At 37.4% G+C, this 24,618-nt stretch overlaps 5 gene segments (V, D, J or C); 2 read left to right on the forward strand and 3 right to left on the reverse strand.

Annotated features, from left to right (window-relative positions):
* The first annotated feature begins 159 nt into the window (after nt 1-159).
* On the forward strand, nt 160-22,707 carry LOC100699464 (Ig kappa chain C region, B allele-like). The segment is given in 2 exon segments: nt 160-268; nt 22,298-22,707. A coding segment is annotated over 1 exon segment (312 nt).
* LOC109195876 (Ig lambda chain C region-like) lies at nt 8,213-9,732 on the forward strand. The segment is given in 2 exon segments: nt 8,213-8,584; nt 9,237-9,732. Coding segments are annotated over 2 exon segments (459 nt in total).
* On the reverse strand, nt 11,914-12,652 carry LOC109195903 (immunoglobulin kappa variable 1-6-like). The segment is given in 2 exon segments: nt 11,914-12,404; nt 12,496-12,652. Coding segments are annotated over 2 exon segments (366 nt in total).
* Nucleotides 14,989-15,984, reverse strand: LOC109195888 (Ig kappa chain V region 3381-like). The segment is given in 2 exon segments: nt 14,989-15,598; nt 15,691-15,984. Coding segments are annotated over 2 exon segments (387 nt in total).
* LOC109195900 (Ig kappa chain V region 4135-like) lies at nt 17,769-20,902 on the reverse strand. The segment is given in 2 exon segments: nt 17,769-20,379; nt 20,472-20,902. Coding segments are annotated over 2 exon segments (375 nt in total).
* Nucleotides 22,708-24,618: the final 1,911 nt, after the last annotated feature.

Genomic DNA, 24,618 nt, shown 5'->3' on the forward strand with positions numbered 1-24,618 from the left:
GTTAAAATTAAGTTTTATCTTTCAGTTCTTAATACTAAAAATACAATTATGATAATCATGACTTAAATTCATTAAATACTTTTAAGTCACATTAGTGAAATCATCTTTTGTATTTAATAAGGTGTACTGTGATGTTTTACATGAAAAAAAGGTTCATTTTCAGCAGTTAGACACTTGTTCAGAGAGCAGGAGGTTTTTGTACGGCCACTTAATGAGTTTGTATCACTGTGGAGGACTTTTGGTGGAGGAACCAAACTCATCGTTGACTGTAAGTACCAGAAATATTTACTTTTCACAACTACGAGCATTTACAAAACATTTTATAAAATTTTGAAAAGATATTTGATCAAGTTTGGTGATTGTTGTTGATCATTTTCATTATTTGTGAAACAAATGTGATCCCACAGTCAAGATCAGAACTCATTCAGATTTACAAATATCAGAATTTATGTTAAAAAAACACAAAAACCAAAAAATCTTTTGTTCCCTTTTCATTTTAGGGTTCTCTGAAAAGTTAATTAATATCTTTTTAGTATTTTCCGGTTAAAATATTTCAGGTTTGGTTATTTTCAAGCTTTACTTGTCAAATATGTTCATCTATTTCTTTATTGTTTTTATTTTGAAAATAACTTTATTTCCATATTGTTTCTTTTTTCAAACATTAATTTATGGATTTCCCCCAAAATAAAAAGTGTCAGTAAACACAGACCAGCTTTGAGTTCATGGATGATTGATTGTACTTGTAGTTTAAAGGAAGTGAAAGAAGCAGATGAAAAAGTTTAAACTGTACATCAGTGTTTCAACTCTGTGAGTGTAACATTGAAAATTGTCACATAGATAAGCTATTGACTGTAAAACATTACAGAAACAATAATATTCAGCAATCAACAATGATTAAAAACCATGTAGGTATTTCTTTCCTGCTTTCATTCTTATGTCTTTGGTTGCTCTTCTCCCCTCTCTCTCCTCCAGTGGGTGTGGTGAGACCCACACTCACTGTCCTCCCTCCAGCCAAAGAGGAAGACAAACAGAGTAGTGCCACTCTGGTGTGTTTGGCCACCGGGGGCTTCCCCTCAAACTGGAAGCTGGGCTGGAAGGTGGGGGGCACCAGCACATCCTCAGGGGTTTCAACCAGCCTGGAGGTCTTGGGGACAGACAGCCGCTACAGCTGGAGCAGCACCCTGAGCCTCTCTGCAGACCAGTGGAGGAAGGCGGGCTCAGTGAGCTGTGAGGCCAGTCTGAGTGGACAGAGCCCCGTCACTCAAACCCTGGACCCTGACCACTGCTCAGAGTAGAGCTTCAGCAACACTTCCTGTTTGCATATGATGTGTTTGATGAAGCTACATGTTTCGTTTGTTCTAATTTTCATGACTCTCTATTGTCTATTGTGCATGCAGATGTCATCTGTTTATTCATATTGTGTTTTCAAACCATGTTATAAAAAGCAAGTCTGTAGCACAAAATAAAATCCCAGTTTATGAAAAATCAATAAGGTTTTATCCTTTTATTCTTTATGTATGAGAATTTATAACTTTATATTTTCCAACCATGCAAGGAATGCTCTATGTGAGTTCCAGATGGCAACACTATAACAGTGATTTACTGAGCAGCTGAGTTACAACTTGTCACTCACACACTGAGAAAGCATCGTTCAGCACTCAAACTTTCAATTTCTGAACAATTTGGTCACTGTTTTTCTCAGTCATGCCTGAAAAGAAATCAAAAAACTTTGTCCATCGATTTCGGGAGTGGATCCAGAGAAACCGCACAGGTGGAGATATAAGTAACCAAACCTACTCATTCTTGACTTCTCTGCTGTTCAAATGTCAACGTTTCTGAGAGATGTGTTATATTTTGCTGCTTTGCACAGTCCACTGTTAGTCGCTTTAGACAGAGCAACTGTCAGCGCTTCACCACAGAGTCCAGGATCCTGGACTTTCACAAAGCTGAAAGCAGTAAGACAGCAGGGTTTATTCATGAGACATTTCTCTTGTTTTCATTTTTAACCCATGATTTTGCATTTTTATTGCGATTTAAAGTCATTTTTATAACTTAACCAATTAAGAATATTACAGAAACAATCTCAAAAGAAATGAAAATGATTTGGTGGTAAACAGTTTTTTCAACACAGAGGTTTTAAAATGTTTGCTTTACTAGAAAAAAAAAGTGTTTAGATGCTTGTTCAGAGTCCAGCAGGTGTTTGTGCGGCCACTTAATGACTTTGAATCACTGTGGTGGACTTTTTGTGGAGGAACCAAACTCATCAGTCATTATAAGTACCCAAATCTATCAAGAATATAACTGCAGCAACAAGACATTTACTCTCAAGTATCAGAACTTTTTTATTAATATGAAAATAATTACAATATGAAAAATATATTTATATAAATAGATGATGTCTACTGAAACCTAACACCAACATAAATAAACAGATCACTGCTTTCACTTCACCATTGTGTTACATTGATGTCATTTAAAAACTCTTTGCAGACAAACAAGGGTTTTATTCAGCTCACAAAAGAAAACTGATGAACATGAATAAGGCTCATAAGTACTTGACAACTGTGATGTCACTTTTCATTTCCCTTTCATTCTGTTGTACACAGTGCAGATTTTGCAACTTTAGAAGAACAATTGCATATTTGGAAAACATCTTTTAGCGGGTTTGTTAAATTTATTCATGAACAAAAACTACTGAATAACTACTATCAACACTGAAAAAATCTAAATAATAAAATACTGACATCATCACACTCTACATTAGACTGTTTTTGCTGGTAATCTTAAAAATATGTAAAGTAAAACATTTAATTAAATTCAATAATATGTAAATTATATCAACTGGGCTACATTAACCATAATCATGTACTTAAACACAATAATAGATTATTTAAATTCAAGTTAATGCTGCATCTAAAATCCATTAATTTGATTTAATTTCTTTCATTCGTTGTGTTTCTGCTTGATGACTCTGGTTGTCTTTAGTGGACCAGTTATTCTCATTAGTCTAAATTACTGTGTGAACACTCCACCATCATGCCAACACAGAGAGTAATAATCTGCAGCATCTCAGACAACCCAACATGACAGAGTTATTGGAAAAATCATCCAGATTAAGTTTTCTGTGTGAATCCATTAAAAAGAAGAAAAGCTTATGTTTGAGGGATCAAGGTCCAGAGGGGCTTTTAATAAATTTAGGGGTCCTAGAGGAACCCTTCTGAGGCAGGAGGTGTTACGCCCCTCTGCAGCCCGTAATCTCCTCAGTGTGTTCAGTTGTTGCTAATTGGCCACACCTAGTCAGGTGTGGATAAAAGCATACTTGAGGCAGTCTTTCCAGAAGGCTCACTGGTCTTTGCCTTGGTGGCCATTTTAGCCAACCTGCTATGCCATTTTAAGATAAAACCTCTTCTTAGTAACACTCTGGTATTCATCTCCTTTTTCATGTTGTAGCTTTTGAGCCGGGTCGTAACAATTGTCAGAGTGAACTCAGGCTCAGATCCACTGCTGCTGAAATGACTTGGAGTACCAGATTTGCATCTGCTGATTTTGTTAAACAGCAGTTTGGGAAGCTGTCCAGGTTTCTGTAGATACCAGCTGAGATCAACTCAGAGAGACCGTCTGCCGCAAAGCAGCAGCCTTAAATACAGGAGACTGAGTCACAGATGGACTGGCATCTGATCCTGGAAATTAAATTATGCTTTATTAAAATGACAGTGTGATGTAAATTACAGTGTAACAGAGAACATAATAAAACCACATCACTTCTCACCTTGAAGTCTGAGCATGAGTGTGATCAGCAGTTGAGTCAGTAACATTATCATCATTGTCATGAATAACTGTCAGAGACTCTGTACTGATGTTTCCTGCTGGTTCTTTTTAAACTGGTCTAGGATCAGTGAAGCATAACAAGCGAAAGTGAAATCATCCCTCATCTCTCTATAGAATTTTTTAAAATTTTATTTTATCATTATTCTTTCAATTCCAAACGATCATTGATCTTTTCTGATAAATTCTTATTTGGATTTATAAAAGGGGTTTTACACAGCTCTTTCAGCCTGAATATCACTGATGGTTGAAACATACTGAGAACTAGATCTACTGCCACTGAATCAAGATGGAGTTCCTGACAAGCAATTTAATGCCAAGTATGTACAAAGTTTTGTGGTTGGAGCTTTGGAGGGTGTCCAGGTTCCTGAAGGTACCAACTGAGATCATTATCAATATCTGAACTTCCTGCAGAGCTGATGGTGAGAGTCCCTTCAAGACTGACAGACTTTGCTTTATTGGTTTGAGTTTTTTAAAAAAAGATATTGTCAAAGCAGTCTGAAATGATAAATAAAATTATTTCAGTCTTGAGGGAAGAAAAACAGAGAATATATCAGTTAAAATCAAAGAAATTTGGACAGCAACTTGTCATTTTGCATCCTTAAGTGTTTTTTAATGACTTACAGCAACATAAACAATAATCTAAATATTCATGAATTTTAAATCTTACTGTGGTTGACTGCTATGACTCTTGAATGAAAGGCTGTCAAGCTTTTTACCCATTTCTAGTGTTCATTATGAGTTAAATTAACAGGTTCTAAATTTCTCTCTGCTCTCACCTCCAGTAGGGCCTGTGGTCCCCCAAATGTGACAGAGATGATTCTGACCAGTTTGAAGGAGAAGAGCAGCAGTAACACACTGAGGCTAAGCTGGTAGAGCTGGTTGAAAGGAGAAGTGGACTCTGCAGAATCATCCATCATGACCACAGGCAGTCCCTCTGTAGGAGACAGTGTGCAGGGTACAGCGAATGCTAAAGCCCAGGTGAGGACCTCAGTGTGAGATGAGCACACTCGGATCAATATGAATTTCAAAGTTTTTAGAAGGAAAGAAAAACTTTGTGTGTGAAAGAACAACACTGCCAGCACCCCAGTACAGGCTGTCTGAATCAGCTCACAGTCTAACTAAATCTCTGATTGTATGACTCTTACCCAGGAACCAATATATAGCTTAGATGGGGTGAGGGAATAAGCCCATTACTACCTCTTGATCAGTGTGCTGGGAATAACTGGGTTCAATGTAGTGGTTTGGAAAAGAAAGCCCCGGGGGTCTGTTTCTTTTAGAAGGCTGGAGTAACCTGTAAGAGCTGTTTATACTAATGTGGATTAATACTCAAATGTACCCATAAAAGGCTGAAGTGGAATTGTCAACAATTTAGACTTTTTGATGCAGATTATTTTATTAGAGCAATTTATCAGGTGCAAAGTAACACCAGAATCAAATAATTATAATCAAATAATAATTATAATCAAATATGACTGATTTCTGTGTTGTCAGTGTAATAGATTTAATAATACTACAGATCTTTTTTGTTATGATCCATAAGCCTAATAGGACTATAAACGTAAAAAAAAAATCTGAATCATCTGTTCATATGAAGCACCAACTACTGCTGCAAATACATATGTAAACGCAAATAGAAAGAAGCCAGGGGGAATTTATCGAGGTTGGCTGTAGCTCAGGAGGTTGAGCAGGTCACCTACTGATCGGAAGGTTGGTGGTTTGCTCCCTGGCTTTTCCAGTCTGCATGTCAAGTATCCTTGGGCAAGATACTAGCCCCAAGTTGCTCTCTGATGCAGCCATCGGAGTATAAATGTGTGAATGTACTTAGAAAGCACTATGTATAGAGAAAGTGCTTGTGAGAATGGGTATGATTGGGTGAATGTTGCATGTTGTATAGAGTGCTTTGAGTACTCCGGGAGAGTAGAAAAGCGCTATATAAGAATCAGTCCATTTACCATTTATTTAAAAATGTTTCCCAAAATACATCTAATATCTCAGTTTAATTTTGTATTTAGTGCTTGGTGAGGTTACTGTCATCTCTGTTTTCAGTGGTCTCTGTCAGTCTCTTCTTTTTCAACAGCTGCAGTCAGTTCCTGCTGTTCAAACACGATTAGGACCTTCTGATCCTCGTTTTTCTCTTAAGGGTGATTGTGGCCCTCTGGAAAAGTCCAGAACTCAAAAAAAAAAAAAGAAAGCAAAAAATCTGGGAGTGGTCTTTGATGGCAGTTTATCATTTGAGAAACAAATAAATTCTGTTGTAAAAGCCAGCTTCTTCCTGCTCAGGGCCCTTGTTAAAATTAAAAACCTTTTGTTATCTGCTGACTTTGAGAAAGTGAGTTCTGCATTAATTTCATCCAGGCTTGACTACTGTATTAGTGTTTATTTTGGTATCAGCCAGGCTCTGCTCTCTCATCTTCAGCTTGTTCAGAATACTCGTGCCAGATTCTTGACAGGCACTCATAAACACAACCATATTTCCCCAGTCTTGGCTCGTTTACACTGAATTCCAGTATGTTATAGAATTGATTTTAGGATTTTATTACTTGTTTTTAAGTCTCTAAATGGATTAGCTCCATCATACCTCTCTGATCTTTTAACCGAAATACTTCAAACAGCACTCTTAGGTCTGCCGATAAGTTACTTCTGACTGTTCCTGTCAAGGACCTGGGTCGAGGGACTGTCTCAACTGTATGGACTTGTTTATGTTTGATGGGGTGTCTATTGTACTGCTGTCCCTTGTTTCCCTGTGTAGTGGTGCGCGTGTGTGTGTGTGGTGTCCTGGTTTTCCTGGCGCACCAGGCCTGGAGGGTTGTTCCCGTTGGAACGCTGGTCACACCCAAGGAGAAGGATCTCACACACACACCTGCAGCTGATCTGGATCGTCGGAGGAGCTACATAGCTGTGTGGCTGAGCGCTCCTCGATGCTGCGTATACCCGAGTGCGGGAACAAGAGGGCAGTGACCACAAGTATAACGGGAGCGGGAGCGGAGACATGGAGCACGAGCACTGGGAATAAGACACGGCATGGGAGTTGGAAACGCATAGAGATGTATTGTTGTGTACTATTTACTTCACTGTAAATAAACGCAGTGCATTTATCGCACACTCCTGCGTTTTGGGTCTTATTTTCCCCAAATTACCATGGTCTGCCAGTGCATACCATGACAATTTTTAGAAGCAGATTAAAACACAGAGGAAACCAGGCCTTTGCGATTGCTGCGCCTAAACTTTGGAACAGTCTGCCTCTTCAAATTAGGATCTCTCTAACTCTCGACATCTTTAAAACCTGTCTGAAAACACATTTTTACTCACTAGCTTTTAATTGTGACTGAGCTTTTGTTTTGTTCTTTGCATGTGTTTGTTTTACTTTTTACTTTTTTACTATGTACAGCACTTTGGTCAACCTGTGTTGTTTTTAAATGTGCTTATAAATAAATTGATTGATTGGTAATTCTTGGTGGGGTTACTGTCAGCTCTGTATTCTGTGGTCAGTGTCAGTGTCTCCTCCCCAGCTGCAGTCAGTTCCTCCTGTAACAGCTCAGTGTCGTGTGTGTCGTGTAGTGTGACTGAGGGAGGTTTTTGTACGACTACAAATCACTGTGTGATAACTGGCCCGCTATGCACACTCTTACAATAGTAAACTGCTGCATCTTCAGCCTGAACTCCACTGATGGTCATAGAGAAGTCAGAGCTGCTTCCACTGCCACTAAATCGAGATGGTGTTCCTGACTGAAGTGTTTTTGCAAATTTTATTAGGAGCTTTGGAGTTTGTCCAGATTTCTGTTGATACCAAAACATACAAGGTTTACTATTACAGGTTCCAACAGCACTGTTGGTCCTACAGGTCAGAGTGACAGTGGATCCAGGAGTAGATGTCAGTACTGGAGGTTGAGTCACAGTCACCTGACCGCTGCATCCTGCAGACAAAAACAAATCATTCATTTATCAGCAGAAATCAATGAGAGAAAAAGCAGCACATCATGTTTGAAATGTTGCTGAGTGAATGAACCTGTAAAACAGCAGCAGGTCAGCGTCCAGATGAGGATGGTGATGAGAGTCATGGTGGTTGTGCTTTCTGCTGTGTTGACTGACAGATGTGAGTCCTGCAGTGTTGAACTCACAGGACTATAAACCTTCTCAGTTCTCTGGAGGATCAGCTGATGATGCAAAGCCTCCTCTCTATGGAAATGATTTCTCTGCTCTCAACACACTGAGGGCAATGTGGGGCACAGAATAGAAGAAAAATTGTTTGAATTAACACCATTAATAATTTTATTCAGTAGAGAAAAACATATTTGGAAACATATTTACGTATTTTTCACACCTGGATTAAAATGGCACTCTGGTCTGTATGCTTATTTTTTATTTTGGTATCAACAAAAACAAAATACCCGTATTGTCATAGTTTCATAATTTATGATTTTTTGAAGCCTTTCTGGTTGCTGTGTTGAACAGAGTTTTGTGTGTTTTAAAAAAAATAAATATGTGTAATGTGAATATTAAGTTTTGTCTTTCAGTTCTTAATACTAAAAATACAATTATGATAATCATGATTTAAATTCATTAAATAATTTTAAGTCACTTTAGTTAAATCATCTTCTGTGTTCAATAAGGTGTACTGTGATGTTTTACATGAAAAAAGGTTCATTTTCAGTGGTTAGAGGTTTGTTCAGAGTGCAGGAGGTTTTTGTACGGCCACTTAATGAGTTTGTATCACTGTGGTACACTTTTGGTGGAGGAACCAAACTCATCGTTGGCTGTAAGTACCAGAAATTGTCATTTTTGAAAAATGTAGTATTTATTAGGCATTTAAAAAAACAATTAAACAACATTAAACAGAACTTTGGTTAAATTCAGTGATTATTATTATGTTGATGGCAACATTTTTGAAGAAACTTTTCTTAAATCTATATTCATTCGGTCTTTGATGGAACTGAACTTACAGAAAACAAAATTTTTATGTTCTTTTTGGTTCATTTTGCTTCTTTAAATATTATCTGGTTACAATATTAAAAGCTGTGTTAGTGACGTTTTAGTTCACTTTGTTTTAAAATATATTTTTACTCATGATTTATAAAATAAAAACAAATATTGATCTTTGTTTTGTCAACTTATATTAGAAAAAATAAATTTACTCAGTATATTTAGATCAATTTTGTGTTCATGGTTGATCGATTTTAAATTAAGTTTAAAGGAAGTGAAAGAAACAGATGTGAAGTTTTAACTGTATTCTCATGAGTGCTTTAGCTTTGTCAGTTTCAAATAAGAAAATTATCTCAGGGTCAAGTTATTAACTGTAACACAGTATGAAAAAATAAAGGTTTGATCAGTAATCACTGACAATATATTTATTCAGATGTTTGTACATTTGTATCTCTTTTTTCGGTTATCTTCAACCTTTTCTCCTCCAGCGGGTGTGGTGAGACCCACCCTCACAGTCCTCCCTCCATCCAAAGAGGAAGACAAACAGAGTAGTGCCACTGTGGTGTGTCTGGCCACCGGGGGCTTCCCCTCAAACTGGAAGCTGGGCTGGACGGTGGGGGGCACCAGCACATCCTCAGGGGTTTCAACCAGCCTGGAGGTCTTGGGGACAGACGGCCGCTACAGCTGGAGCAGCACCCTGAGCCTCTCTGCAGACCAGTGGAGGAAGGCGGGCTCAGTGAGCTGTGAGGCCAGCCTGAGTGGACAGAGCCCCGTCACTCAAACCCTGGACCCTGACCACTGCTCAGAGTAGAGCTTCAGCAACACTTCCTGTCTGCATATGATGTGTTTTATAGTTTGATGAAGCTACATGTTTATTTTTTTGCGATATTTCTGCAAACATTTCACTCTGTATTGATTTGCATGGTAATTTGATCAGCTAATATTATCCATGTTGTTCTTTCAAACCGTGCTGTAAAAAAAAAACAAATCTTAATCACAAAATAAAATCACAGCTTGTGAAAAATCCAATATCTGTGTCAGCCTTTACAGACTTAGTGGCCATGCCTCAGTCTCTGAAGATTGAAACAGTCTTTGCAATTATGGGTTGAATCAGTTTTTTTTTTTTTTTTTAGCAACATATATTTAAGTTTTATTGTCAGGCAGCTTACCACCAGAAAACCCAGATTTATTTTTAACTGGTTGAGAAGTAAGAAAAACAGTTTTAATATTAGGCAGCACAGGAGCAGTGATCCCAGTTTTATAGTTGCCCGCTCAGAAACAGGAAACTCAGTTTTAATTCCTCCCAGCTCAAAAGTGGGAAACAGTTTGATTAGTTTGCTGGAGATGACCACTTGGATTTAGTTAATAGGACAAACTGTTGGACGAACTGAGTGGCGAGGAGACAGCTAATCCCATGAACCAGTAAAAAGACTCCTCTGGTGTGAGACTGCAGTACTCTGGTTTATAATCTTTGCTGCGTTGCCCAAAATATTGAGTCAACGATCCAGGACCATGACAGATAAAATCCAGATGTGTATTTTTTCCAACAATATAACTGTAGCAACAAGACAGTATCTCTGTATTATCATAACAGATTTACATTTTTAACTGACTGTGAAAATATAATTTAGTAACATTTGTTAAAGCCTCACATTTTCATCTTTATCACTTTCTCTCCTCAGTTTGATCACAGAGTTGTGCACACATTTAATCCACAGTGCTGCTAACCTCTGTCGTGTAACATAACTGTCTAATGCCCTAATGCTGTCTGACACTGAAAATATAATATGAGATATTTGATTGAAGTTTTTGACACTCACCCTGTGGGAAATGCACTTTAACGGATGAGTTTACATTTCTTTATTTTGATGTGATGAAAAAGAAGTGAAACAAACAGATGGTGAATTAATTTTTATAATAAAAAAATAAAGCGACACATTTACTGATTAGTTATACTTTGGAAAAGTCTTATTTCCTCTCACTTCTCAATTCCTCTCCTCTGTTTCATCACAGTGCCATAGTACAGTTAATCCACAGGCCTGTTAATCTCTCTCATGTGCTATAACGGTCTCATGTTCAGCTATCATTGATCATTTATTTTTATATACAGTAGCTATATAACTGGAGTGTAGTGTACTGTAGATTAACCTATTTACCAACACATGAAAGATCCAAAACAGGAAGGAAGAAACACAAAATGGGACAAATCAAATATGTACTAATCTGTTGTAATTCACAGAGCAACTGAAAGAAGCTTCTGGTCCTTTATTTGTTTATTTATTTTAATGGTGAACAGGAACACAATATCTCCAAACCTCACTCTTGCTGGACAATAAATAGTTTGGAATTGATCAAGTAAATTAATTGTTCACTTTAAACAAAAATTACAAGCATAAAAGTAAATAAACAACTTCTACCTAATCCCTTTAAGCAAACAAGAGTTTGGGTTTGCATTAAACAATTTAAAAAACGTATAAGAAATAAAATATGAGTCATCATTACAATCAGGGATGGAAAAATAAAAGTTTAAAGATGAAAGAAAAAGATAAAAGAAATTCTTTTATAATGATAATAATAATAATAATAATGACAGTTTTTTAACATACAGTATCATCAAATAATTTAGAGCATAATGCACATTTTAGTTCTCTTCTCTATACTGTAACTCACTTTCATGTACACAGTCCTCTCCATCCAAGTCTTCAGTTAGTCCAGAAAACCACATCTTTTTTTGCCTCCCTTTGTGGGCTTCCAGCAAATTGTAGAATTAATTTTAAAATGTTATTAATCAAATTTAAAGCCTTTCATTGTCAGGCCGCACTGCTACCAGCTTGTTATTGCAGTCAGTCTCTCCAATCATCTGATCCATTTCTGTTTTAAGTCTTTTGAGGCTGTAACAAATAAATTTTTCTGCATTTTCTTCTTGTTTAAGTTATCCTGATCATTTGGCTTTTTATTTTTGGCCTTTGTTGTCACTTTGTTGTCACCACCAAATATGTATTTATGTGTGGTATATCGTGATATGAAATCTTATTTCATATAACTTGATTTTATTTAAAATATAACGCACCTTATAACTTTGTGATTTAAAATGTACTGTACAAACAAAATGATTTTTATATTAACTTATTATACACAGCAAGTTATAGAAGTAATACAAAATGTAGTGAGATAAGCATAGTATGCTACAAATTCTAAACAGTGTCACATCATCTTCTTAATAATGTGACCTATTAGTGAAAAGTGGACTCAGTGAACCAGTGATGCATGTCAGAGTCTGTATCAGAAGCTCACAGCTGCAACACTGCAAACAGTAACTGAAGGAGGTTTTTGTACGACTCTGTATCACTGTGTGAACACTGGGCCACCATACACTCCCATACAGTAGTAATCGCCTGCATCATCAGCCTGAACTCCATTGATTGTCAGAGTGAACTCAGGCTCAGATCCACTGCTGCTGAAATGACTCGGAGTATCAGATTCACGGCTGCTGATTTGGTAAAACAGCAGTTTGGGAGGCTGTCCAGGTTTCTGTAGATACCAGCTGAGATCATCATCAACTCCTTGACTGGCTGTACAGCTCAGAGAGACCGTCTGTCCCAAAGCAGCAGCCTTAAATACAGGAGACTGAGTCACAGATGAACTGGCATCTGATCCTGGAAATTAAAATATGTTACTTTGTTAAAATGACAGTGTGATGTCAAGTACAACATAACAGAGAATACACAGAACCACATCACTCATCACCTTGAAGTCTGAGCATGATTGTGGTCAGCAGGGGAGTCAGCAACATCATCATCATTATGATTAATCTCACTGTCAGAGACTCTGCACAGATGTTTCCCGCTGGTTCTTCTTAAACTGGTCTAGGATCAGTGAAGCACATCAAACATTCAAAACACAGCATGCAAACAAATATCTGTGTGTGTGTGTGTGTGTGTGTGTGTGTGTGTGTGTGTTTCTGTTCGTAAAGGGAGAAAAAGTATTTGAGATGCAAAGTGAAACCATCCCTCTGCGCTCACTGGTTTATTACAGTATCACACTCTATAGAATCTTTTACAATTTTATTTTATTATCATTTTTTCAGTTCCAAACAATTGTTGATGATTTCTGATAAATTCTTATTTGGCTTTATAAAACTTTCCATGTTGCTGAAATGAACGGTCTGATAATTTTCCTTATGAACTGAAGAAGAAAGTGACTTTCTTTGTTTTTTTTTGTCACACTTCAACATAATACTGAGACTGAAGAGGTTTTACACAGCTCCAAGCCACTGTGTAAATGTGTCATCATTATAGAAGCCCAGACAGTAATAATCTGCTGCATTTTCAGCCCGACTATCACTGATGGTTCATGAATACTGAGAACCAGATCTACTGCCACTGAATCAAGATGGAGTTCCTGAGAAGCGATTTAATGCCAAGTATGTACAAAGTTTTGTGGTTGGAGTTTTGGAGGGTGTCCAGGTTTCTGAATGTACCAACTGAGATCATTATCAATATCTGAACTCCCTGCAGAGCTGATGGTGAGAGTCCCTTCAAGACTGACAGACTTTGCTTTATTAGTTTGAGTAAAAAAAAAAAACAACATGTTTTCAAAGGATTCTGAAATAACAAATAATATTATTTCAGGCTTGAGGAAAGAATAACAGAGAATATATCAGTTAAAATCAGAGAACATGGACAGCAACTTGTCTTTTTGCATCCTTAAGGTTTTTTTTAATGACTTAAAGCAACATAAACAATAATCTAAATATTCATGAATTTTAAATCTTACTGTGGTTGACTGCTATGACTCTTGAGTGAAAGGTTGTCAAGCTTTTTACTCATTTCTAGTGTTCATTATGAGTTAAATTTGCAGGCTCCTCATTTCTCTCTGCTCTCACCTCCAGTAGGGCCTGTGGTCCCCCAAATGTGTGAGAGAGGATCCTGATTAGTTCGAAGGAGAAGATCAGCAGTAACACACTGAGGCTAAGCTGGTAGAGCTGGTTGAAAGGAGAAATCAACTCCTGCAGAATCATCCATCATGACCACAGGCAGTCCCTCTGCAGGAGACAGTGTGCAGGGTGCAGTGGCTGCTAAAGCCCAGGTGAGGACCTCAGTGTGAGATGAGCACACTCGGATCAATATGAGTTTCAAAGTTTTTAGAAGGAAAGAAAAACTTTGTGTGTGAGAGAACAACACTGCTAGCACCCCAGTACAGGGTGTCTGAATCGGCTCGCAGTCTAACTAAATCTCTGATTGTAAGAGTCTTACCCAGGAAGCAATACAAAGCTTAGATCGAGCGATGGGTGAGGGAATAAGCCCATTACTACTGCCCTGAAGTCCTCCAAATGTTTACCCTGATTCCTCTGACAGCTGGAAAACCTGAGTAGCCTTGCAGGCCCGGTATCCATACTCAAAGCTGCACTTTCATTTAAAGATGAGCAGAAATACATTAGAGACATTTTATACTTTCAAATCTCCTCTTCTACAAAACCACTTAAATTAAAAAAAACCCCACAAAAATAATGCAAATGGAATTTTCATTTCGGCATTCTGGCTAAACTTTTTCCTAAAACTATTTAATTATAAGTTTTGGAGACAAGCCTCTGATCCATTTTCAGTGTTTATTCTAACTTAAACTAACAGGGTCCTCATTTGTCTCTGCTCTCACCTCCAGCAGACCTCTGTGCTCCCCCAGTGATGACAAATGGTTTACCTGAAGCCCAGGACAGGAGTTCAGTGTGAGACAAGCAGCCTGCTACTTCCGTAAATAGTAAAGTTTGAGGGAACAGTAATAACAACAACTTCTTAGAGAGTAATATGAAAGTTGTGCATTCAGTAAGGAAGAGATGTAATCATTTATCTGCCTGCTTTCCTGGGGGTTCATACTTTTCTGTTCTTTACATGACTCCCACTTTTCCACACATTCAATGAGTGATACGTAGCTCAGGTGGTGGATATGGATGTTTTTAATTGGAATTATGATTATTACTGCAAATAAAGCATTTATATTACCATCATTATTATCTTTAGTTTTTGAGATGAATTAGTAGAAATCAAATGACTCCTGTAGATTTAAAAGCTTCACAATGATCAAGAAATACATGTGTTTTATATTTATAATACAGGTGACAACATACAGTGGGAAAAAAAATTAAAAGCAGTGTTTTTTTTTGTTGTTTTTTCGTCACGATCAAGAAGGTTAATGGGAATATAAATGTAAACATTTGTAATTCATCTGTTTATAGAAACATCAAAACTTTTGATGTGAATTTAATCAGGTAATGTAAACAGAAAATGACTTGGTCACAGCAGATATTTTAAAAATCCTTATTTCAAAATGCCCCCTAAAACAACAACAACAACAACAACTTTCAATTTGGTATTTAGTGCTTGGTGAGGTTACTGTCAGCTCTGTGTTCAGTGGTCTGTGTCAGAGTCTCTTCTTTTCAAACAGCTGCAGTCAGTTCCTGCTGTAACAGCTCAGTGTCTCTGCAGTCTGACTGAGGGAGGTTTTTGTACGACTACAAATCACTGTGTGAACACTTGAACACTGTTTATGTTGTGGTAACTCTTACAGTAGTAAACTGCTGCATCTTCAGCCTGAACTCCACTGATGGTCATAGAGAAGTCAGAGCTGCTTCCACTGCCACTAAATCGAGTTGGTGTTCCTGACTCAAGTGTTTTTGCATATCTTATTAGGAGTTTTGGAGCCTGTCCAGATTTCTGTTGATACCAAAACATACCCTCATCACCATCATCCCATCTGCGAACAGCTTGGCTGGTCCTACAGGTCAGAGTGACAGTGGATCCAGGAGTAGATGTCACTGCTGGAGGTTGAGTCACAGTCACCTGACCGCTGCATCCTGCAGACAAAAACAAATCATTCATTTATCAGCAGAAATCAATGAGAGAAAAAGCAGCACATCATGTTTGAAATGTTGCTGAGTGAATGAACCTGTAAAACAGCAGCAGGTCAGCGTCCAGATGAGGATGGTGATGAGAGTCATGGTGGTTGTGCTTTCTGCTGTGTTGACTGACAGATGTGAGTCCTGCAGTGTTGAACTGACAGGACTATAAACCTTCTCAGTTCTCTGGAGGATCAGCTGATGATGCAAAGCCTCCTCTCTATGGAAATGATTTCTCTCCTCTCAACACCCTGAGAGCAACGTGGGGCACAGAATCAGAAGAAAAATTGCTTGAACTCATACCTTTATAATGATTTTATGGAATAGAGAAAAATATATAGGAAACAAATTTACGTATTTTTAACACCTGGATTAAAATGGCACTCTGGTTTGTATACTTACTTTTGATGTTGATATTAACAAATACAATATACCTGTAAAACAGTCTTTGTTATTTTGTCATAGTTTCAGAATTCATGATTTCTTGAATGCTTCTCTTTGCTGTTTTAAACAGTTTTGTGTATGTTTGAGGGTTTTTTTAAAATAAATATGTGTAATGTGAAAATTAAGTTTTGTCTTTCAGTTCTTAATACTAAAAATACAATTATGATAATCATGACTTAAATTCATTAAATAATTTTAAGTCACTTTAGTGAAATCATCTTCTGCATTTAATAAGGTGTACTGTGATGTTTTACATGAAAAAAAGGTTCATTTTCAGCAGTTAGACACTTGTTCAGAGAGCAGGAGGCTTTTGTACGGCCACTTAATGAGTTTGTATCACTGTGGTACACTTTTGGTGGAGGAACCAAACTCATCGTTGACTGTAAATACCAGAAATGTTTACTTTTTGCAACTAGTAGCATTGCAAAACATTTTATAAACATTTTTATAAAATTTTGAAATCAAGTTCGGTGATCGTTGTTGATCATTTTCATTATTTATAAAACAATGTTGATCTCAACGTCTGCGTAATAACTTCCCTAAGATGAAAACTCATTCAGTTTTACAAATATCAGAATTTATGTTAAAAAACACAAAAAAACAAAACATGTTTTGTTCCCTTTTCATTTTTAAGGTTCTCTGAGATATTAATTAATATATTTTAAGTATTTTCCAATTAAATATTTCAGGTTTGGTTATTTTCAAGCCTTAATTGTGAAATATAGTGTTTGTTGATCTATTTCTTTATTGTTTTATTTTGAAAATAACTTTTTTCAGACATTAATTTATGGATTCCCCCCAAAAAAACAAGTGTCAGTAAACACAGACCAGCTTTGAGTTCATGAATGATTGATTGTACTTGTAGTTCAAAGGAAGTGAAAGAAGGAGATGACAAAGTTTAATAATTTTACTTCTTTACTGCATATGACTCTGGATACTGCTCCTCTGTAAAAGAGATCCTCAAATCAGAAGTACTTGACTCCCTGGTATAACTCTCAAATGTGCACCTTAAAGCAGATAACTCTGCTGGAGAGGAAATGGCATCACAAATTTAGAAGATGATCATTTAGCCTGGAGAAAAAGCTTGCTGCTTTATAAGAAAGCCCAGTGTGAAGCTAGAACATATTACTATTCATCATTGACTAAAGAAATAAGAAGAACCCTAGGTTTCTCTTCAGCACTGTAGCAAGAATGACAAAAACATTGTTTGATGTAAACTAGTAATGACTTCATGAATTTCTTTACAAATAAAATTTTAATCATCAGAGGAAAAACACTCATAAGCGTCTCACAGATGTAACATTATATACAGCTAATTTCAGTACTAACATTTATTTGGAGTCTTTTTCTCTAATCGATCTTACAGAGTTAACTTCAGTAATTACTTCCTCCAAACCATCAACATATCTTTTAGATCCCATTCATATAAGACTGCTGAAAGATGTCCTGCCTTTATTTTTTCTTTATTAATGCTTTATTATTAAATATGATCAGCCTATCTATAATAATTGGCTATTTGACACTGGCCTTCTACCTGGCAGTAGATAAACCATTACTTAAAATGCCATCTCTTGACCCAGCTTTCTTAGCTAATTACAGGCCATCTCCAACTTCCTTTTATATTCAAAAATCTTGAAAAGCTGTTTTGTAAAACAGATAACTAATCATCTGCAGAGAAATGGCATATTTGAGGAGTTTTATTCAGGTTTCAGAGCTCATTGCATTACAGAAACAGCTTTAGTGAAGGTTACAAATGATCATCTTATTTTGAAAAGAGGCCGAAGGCCTGTGCAGAACTGGACTCGAGTGCAGAACCAGTTGGCAGAGTACAATTTGTGTATCCCTCAATCTTTTGTTTGCTTGCAAAGCGCCCACTCAGTTTTCCTCTCTCCTCTAAACCCCAGAGTGCTACTAAAATAGGGAAGGCATGATTAGATGAACATTACCACCTAAACCTGCCAGACTACCTTGCTTCTGCAGCTGAAGTGCAGACCAGACCCCACCATATAGTGCTTTAAAGAAAAATACCAATTCCACATCATAAAATAAAATCACACCTTATGAAAAATAACTTTTGCTTTGTCCTTTTCACAACAGTTTATTAAAATGCTTGATTAATCCTCATATTTGTACCAGAAATACTTTTTCTTCAAAATATAGTGAATGCTATTATGCTATATTCTATTAAGTAGTTTTTATCAGTATAGTATAGGTCATGAATAATAACATTTTTCATTACTAAATCATTATAATGTATACAAGTTTATTATTTTATGCAGATCAGTGGAAAATACTATAAAAACCTATTTCTTTTCGTGCACTTATTCCAATAGCAGACCTACTTATGAATTATTGCTGATAACGCTGTCAGATTTGCTTGCTTATTTATTTTACATCGCATGAGAAAACAACAGAAAAACTATAATTTTAACCTCCTCCTAATAGAGATTTCTGTGTGAATGAATGAACAGTTAAGACTCTCAGTGACAGAAGAAGTTAAACTCTGAGGAGCAATGAGGCATAAAAAACATGCAAAGTACATCTCATGAGGCAAGCACACATCTGTTCTTGTGGGGTTAAAAAGTAGATCTGATGTGCAAGTTGCCTTTTTAAAAAAATTAAAATAAATACAGTTTCTCTTCATAACAAAATTTCCTTTTTGAAGAAGCACCACCCGAGTTTTCTTTTTCACATGATACTGTCATGGTCTTCATGTCTCCCTGGCTGACCTGGATTCTAGGCTATATGTTTTTTTGGTATTGTTGTTGTTGCTCCCTCTCTCCTTTCTTCTGTCAACATGAGCGGATTTCATCTTGGCTCACGCACCTGGTCTAATCAACCACCTGCCGCTGTCTGATTGCCTGAGCCACTACTTAAGATCAGTGTACCTTGTCGCTGGAACGTTAAGTAACCTCAGTCAGCCTCTATAATCTCTGTTCGTGCTTTCTTTGTATATAGATTCCTGGACCTATCCCTGTTTCCTGACCTGTTCCCGAGTCTGGTAGTGTGGCCTGAAGTTTAGTGGAGCGGGAGCGTGAGGGCCTGAAGAGGAGTTTGGAGCACAGTGTGGAGCGCATGTGAGTGGAGTGTGTTTCATGGACCTTCTTTCCCTTCTTTCCCTTCTTTCCCTGGATCCCTGGAGCCACAACCCCTTACACTCTATATATTTTCACCTGGTGTTTTCGTATTAATAAACTATTGACTTTTCATTCTGAACAAGCTGGTCTGCGCCTGAGTCTGTTCCATCCCCATGACAGATACATACATAATACTCATGTCTGTCAACATATCATAAGCTTATTGTTATAATAGCAACTTGTCTTTTTGCGTCCTAAAGTGTTGACAACAACAACATGCTTGTGAACGTGCTTAATGCCATGGTTAAAATTAGTATGGTTGCTAATAAACCTTTTTATTATCTGTGAAATGATTATGTGTTTGGTCTTTGAGATAAATCAATAGAAATCATTGTTGCAATGTTTCAGTTTTCTATCATTTATTGTTGACTTTAGTTATATTTCTGTTTCCATGTTTTCTTGTCAGTGTATCTTGTCTCCCTTTTCTGTTTACATGTTCCCCTCCTTGTCTCATTCTGTCATGTGTGTTTATGCATGTTCTCCCAAGCCAGTCATGTCCCCCTCCCTTTCCTGAGCTCTTCAACCTCAGTTCTTGTCCCCTCGCTCCCTCTCTTCCCTCCGTGTTGCTCATTCCCTTGTGCTCTGCATACAGTCATGTAATTGTTTTCATTTCCCTTTTCTGGTTTTTAACACAGTTCTACTTTTCTTTACTTTTTGTTTATATTGTTTGCCATCAATAAATGGCTTGCTTTTCATGAAGTTATTCCTGTCTCAAGTGTCTGCTACAGGCTTCACACCATGTACCGGCCACCCGGCTGTGACAGTAGTCACTTCCTGTTGTAACAGTTCAGTGTCTCTATAGTGTGACTGAGGGAGGTTTTTGTACGACTACAAATCACTGTGTGAACACTGGCCCGTTATGCACACTCTGACAGTAGTAAACTGCTGCATCTTCAGCCTGAACTCCACTGATGCTCATAGAGAAGTCAGAGCTGCTTCCACTGCCACTAAATCGAGATGGTGTTCCTGACTGTATTATGCTGCCTTGCCTTATTAGGACCTCTGGAGTTTGTCCAGATTTTTGTTGATACCAGGACAGACAAGGTTTACCACCACAAGTTCCAACAGCTGGGTTGGTCCTACAGGTCAGAGTGACAGTGGATCCAGGAGTAGATGTCTCTACTGGAGGTTGAGTCACAGTCATCTGACCGCTGCATCCTGCAGACAAAAACAAATCATTCATTTATCAACAGAAATCAATGAGAGAAAAAGCAGCACATCATGTTTGAAATGTTGCTGAGTGAATGAACCTGTAAAACAGCAGCAGGTCAGCGTCCAGATGAGGATGGTGATGAGAGTCATGGTGGTTGTGCTTTCTGCTGTGTTGACTGACAGATGTGAGTCCTGCAGTGTTGAACTCACAGGACTATAAACCTTCTCAGTTCTCTGGAGGATCAGCTGATGATGCAAAGCCTCCTCTCTATGGAAATGATTTCTCTGCTCTCAACACACTGAAGACAACATGGGACAGAAAGTCAGAAGAAATATTGTTTGGATTATTTTATTATACATAAAACTTGAGTGATACTACTTTTCTAACAACAAGACAATATAAGAAGCAATACTTTTGATATGTAAATGAATTATTATTGCATAATTATGATTCTGACAGAATACTGGAAAATAGATCAGGAAAGATGAGATTAGTTTGTTGGATCGGGATTAAAATGCCACAGTTGTTTGTAAGTATATATTTTAGTTTCTTGCGTCAACCAGCAGAAGAAAAATGATGAAAATGATCTTAGATTGTTTAAAAAATACATAGAGTTACATGAGTTTTGATAGCAAATGCTTTTACCTCGTAAACTGTAAACTTTACTGGGGAAAATAGTTCATTTTCAAGGGTTAGATCCTTGATAAGAGTGTGGGAGGTTTTTGTACGGCCACTTAATGAGTTTGTATCACTGTGGTTGACTTTTGGTGGAGGAACCAAACTCATCATTCACTGTAAGTATCTAAATCTCCTCATTACTACAAAATATTATACTATTACTTTTTGAAATATCTTCTGAGATTTTATTCTGGGTGTTTTACATGATGTGCATATTTGATGGGGCTTGGCCATAGTGGCTGATATTGAAAACTTAGTATCAGAAGAGTTTAAATATATAATACAGTATGATTACTGAATGTTTATATAGTACTGAAAATGTCTTCAGTTAATACATTTTAATTAAGGGTTGTTGTTTTTTTTGTTTTTGTTTTTGCATTTATTCTGTGTATATTTCTTTCACAAAATCAGAGACTGAAAATATACCACAAGGATTTTTTGATTTTATTTATTTTTACAAACAGTCAGCAGGATAAAAAACATTCTTACCTTGAAGATCTTTTATTTATTTGCAGATTAATGGTTTTATCTCTGAGTTTATAGTTTATTAGTCTGATGTAGTAAAAAGGAAGTGAAACAAACAGATGACAAAGTCCAGCTCTGTTTGTTTTCCATCAAGAATATAACTGTATCAACAAGACATTTACTCTAAATTATTGTAACTTTTACAAAGATTTTAATTGAGTGTAAAAACACAATTTAATTAAAGTGTTATGTTCTTTTGTTTCTGACCTCTCCTCAGTCTGATCACAGTGTGATGCACACAGTTAATCCGCAATGCTTTTAATCTCTATCATGTATCATAACTGTGTAAAGCTGTTACTGAAATGGTGACTTCCACTGAGATGTTTTACACCATGTTGGATATAAAATTTTATGCTGTTGACTAAATGAATTAGTTTTCATACAGATGCACTTTAACAGTTGACTTTACAGTTCGTTAGTCTGATGTGATGAAAAGGAAGTGAAACAAACAGATGACAAACTTTAACGTTTCCTTTACACATTTCAATTTTATCATCATGAAAACAAATACAGCGGTACGTTCACTAATTATTTATACTTTTTAAAAACCTTTTATCCTCCAATTTCTTAGTTTCTCTGCTCTGTTTTATCACAATATCATCATACAGTTAATCCACAGGCCTGTTAATCTCTGTCATGTATCATAACTGTCTTGTGTCAGCTATCTGTCCTGCAGTAGAAGTTAATCTGTTCCTTGTGTGTCTGTGATCTTCCCTCCAGCTGGCCCCATGGTCAGACCCTCAGTCTCTCTGCTTCAACCCTCCTCTGAGAAGCTCTCTGGAGGCCCAGTCACACTGGCCTGCCTGCTGACCGGCTACTCTCCTCAGGGAGCTGAAGTGAGATGGGAAGTAGATGGCACAGAGGTGGCAGAGGGGGTCCTGAACAGCTTAGAAGAAGAGAAGAGTAGTCGCTACAGCAGCAGCAGTACCCTGATGCTGAGCCAAGAGAACTGGATGAACGCAGAGGTGTTCTCCTGCAGGGTGAACCATCATGACTACTGGCAGGCCAAGTCCTTCCGCAAGAACCGGTGTGAGGGCTAGAGGGGCTGCTGAAGTCCAGGACAGGAGCTTAGTGTGGGGAAGCAGGAGATACATCCCTGCTGCTCTGATCAATATGAGTTTGAAAGTTTGCAGATGAAATTATTTGATAACAACAACTTACACAGTGACACGTGTAGCAGCTGGATGTGAGTGTGCCTACTAACTGCCATATTAATGATTCATATTTTTGCCAATAAAGCTTGCAGTGATCCATATTATTAAGTATTTTTGTCTTATTTTTAAATATAGTTGTTCTATAATTTCAGTGTTGTTTACTATACATTAACCTGTTTGCCTAACACATGAAAAATCAAGTCTGGGAGGAGATGAAAATGGCAGGGCTGCATCTGGCCTGAACATCTGGGACAAATCAAATATGTGTTCATCTTTTGAAATTAATGGAAAAGCTGAAAGAAGCTTGTGGTCATGTGTTTATATCTTTTAGCAGGAAGATAATATCTCCAAATTTTACTCTTGTGGAAAAATAAATAACTTGAGTTTGATTCAGTAAATAAATGTTTCACTTGAAATTAAAACCATGAAGAGATTTAGAAAATAAAAGCTCAAAAATGTCAGTGTAGAATGTATCTTAGTTCGTGTGCTCATAATCAAATATGTAAATCAGTAACTTCTACCCAGTTATTCCAAATGTCTTATTTCTCATTATAACAATGTGATTAATTCAATATTCTCTACAAAATAATTTTATTTTTATATTACCTCATTATATACAGCGATGTTGTGAGGTAAATATTGTTATGGAAATTTTAACAATAACCTGCAACACACCCAGTGAGTGTTTTAAACACATTGCAATGTGGAGAGAAGCATCACAGCCAGAACACTAGGATCATCTCTGAATTCTGGCCGTCGTCCTTGCACCTTTATATACAGAGACAGACAAAACATACCACAAACTCTTACAGGTTAGGTCATTTCACGGGGGAAGGGGGGGGCAATACCATCAGCCCCATCCTTAACCCTCCTCCCTCACATAGAGAATTATGACCTTGTTTTCTGCTTAGCCGTCACCTCCCTTTTTTTAATTTGTTAATTAATTTTTTTAAACCTGTCCCGTTTGGCTCTTTTGCCATCAGAATTATTGTCTAAAGGCTGCAGGAATGTTTAGTTTGTTTTAGAGTTTAGAAATGTGTTAAGATAGAATGTAGAATTATGGTAGAGACACTGACACTGCCCTGGATATAAATAAAGGCCTGACTGTGTCATGAACTTAGGAGTAGATCTTAGGAGACCCTCCCCAGTTGAACTGTGAAAGTAAGACAAAGAGGAGTTAATGCTGAGTGGAAATTCCCCAGAGGATACCTGTGTGGGGGTCTCAACATTTAACTTGATAACTGTGGTCTGGAGGGGAGATGGTATTTATGGCCCCTAGGAAGAGACACACACCCACAGTGTTTTAACTGATATACTCACACATCCACATGCACACTCACTCACGTGCACTCACATAGACACGCGGGTACGCGCACACACAGGCACTCATGTGCTCGTGCACATAGACACAGACACAGAGTTTGCAGCTCACATGGGGATTTATGATGGGGTCGCTCCTATAAAGCTGGGTGGAACTAACAAAGGGGTGAAGATTGTTTCAGAGGGACACCGGCCTCGTCTTCCCTTCTAGAAGTGCATGCTTAAATGAAGATGAATAAAGATGAATAAAGATTTTGTAAAAATAACTACTGAGTTCCGGTGCCGTTTTCTGGATCCCTCGACGAATCAAAGAACCGGGGCGAAACTGATTTCCTAACAAGGCGAAGAAAGATGCCCAACGGATTTACTTTACCAAATGGACCATCCCAGCCTTGCCGTAATGGTCTATTTGATTCACCTTTTATTGTTTATTTTATTTTTTATTTTCACTTGCTGGATACGGGACAGACTTGAATGAGGAAAACAAAAGGGAGAAAGAAAGAGGGGAAAAAACAGCGGAGAAGAGGGACGGGGATAAAGGGCAAAAAACAAAAACCAACCAAATAA

The sequence above is a fragment of the Oreochromis niloticus genome, linkage group LG19 (assembly GCF_001858045.2).
Source record: "Oreochromis niloticus isolate F11D_XX linkage group LG19, O_niloticus_UMD_NMBU, whole genome shotgun sequence".
NCBI lineage: Eukaryota > Metazoa > Chordata > Actinopteri > Cichliformes > Cichlidae > Oreochromis > Oreochromis niloticus.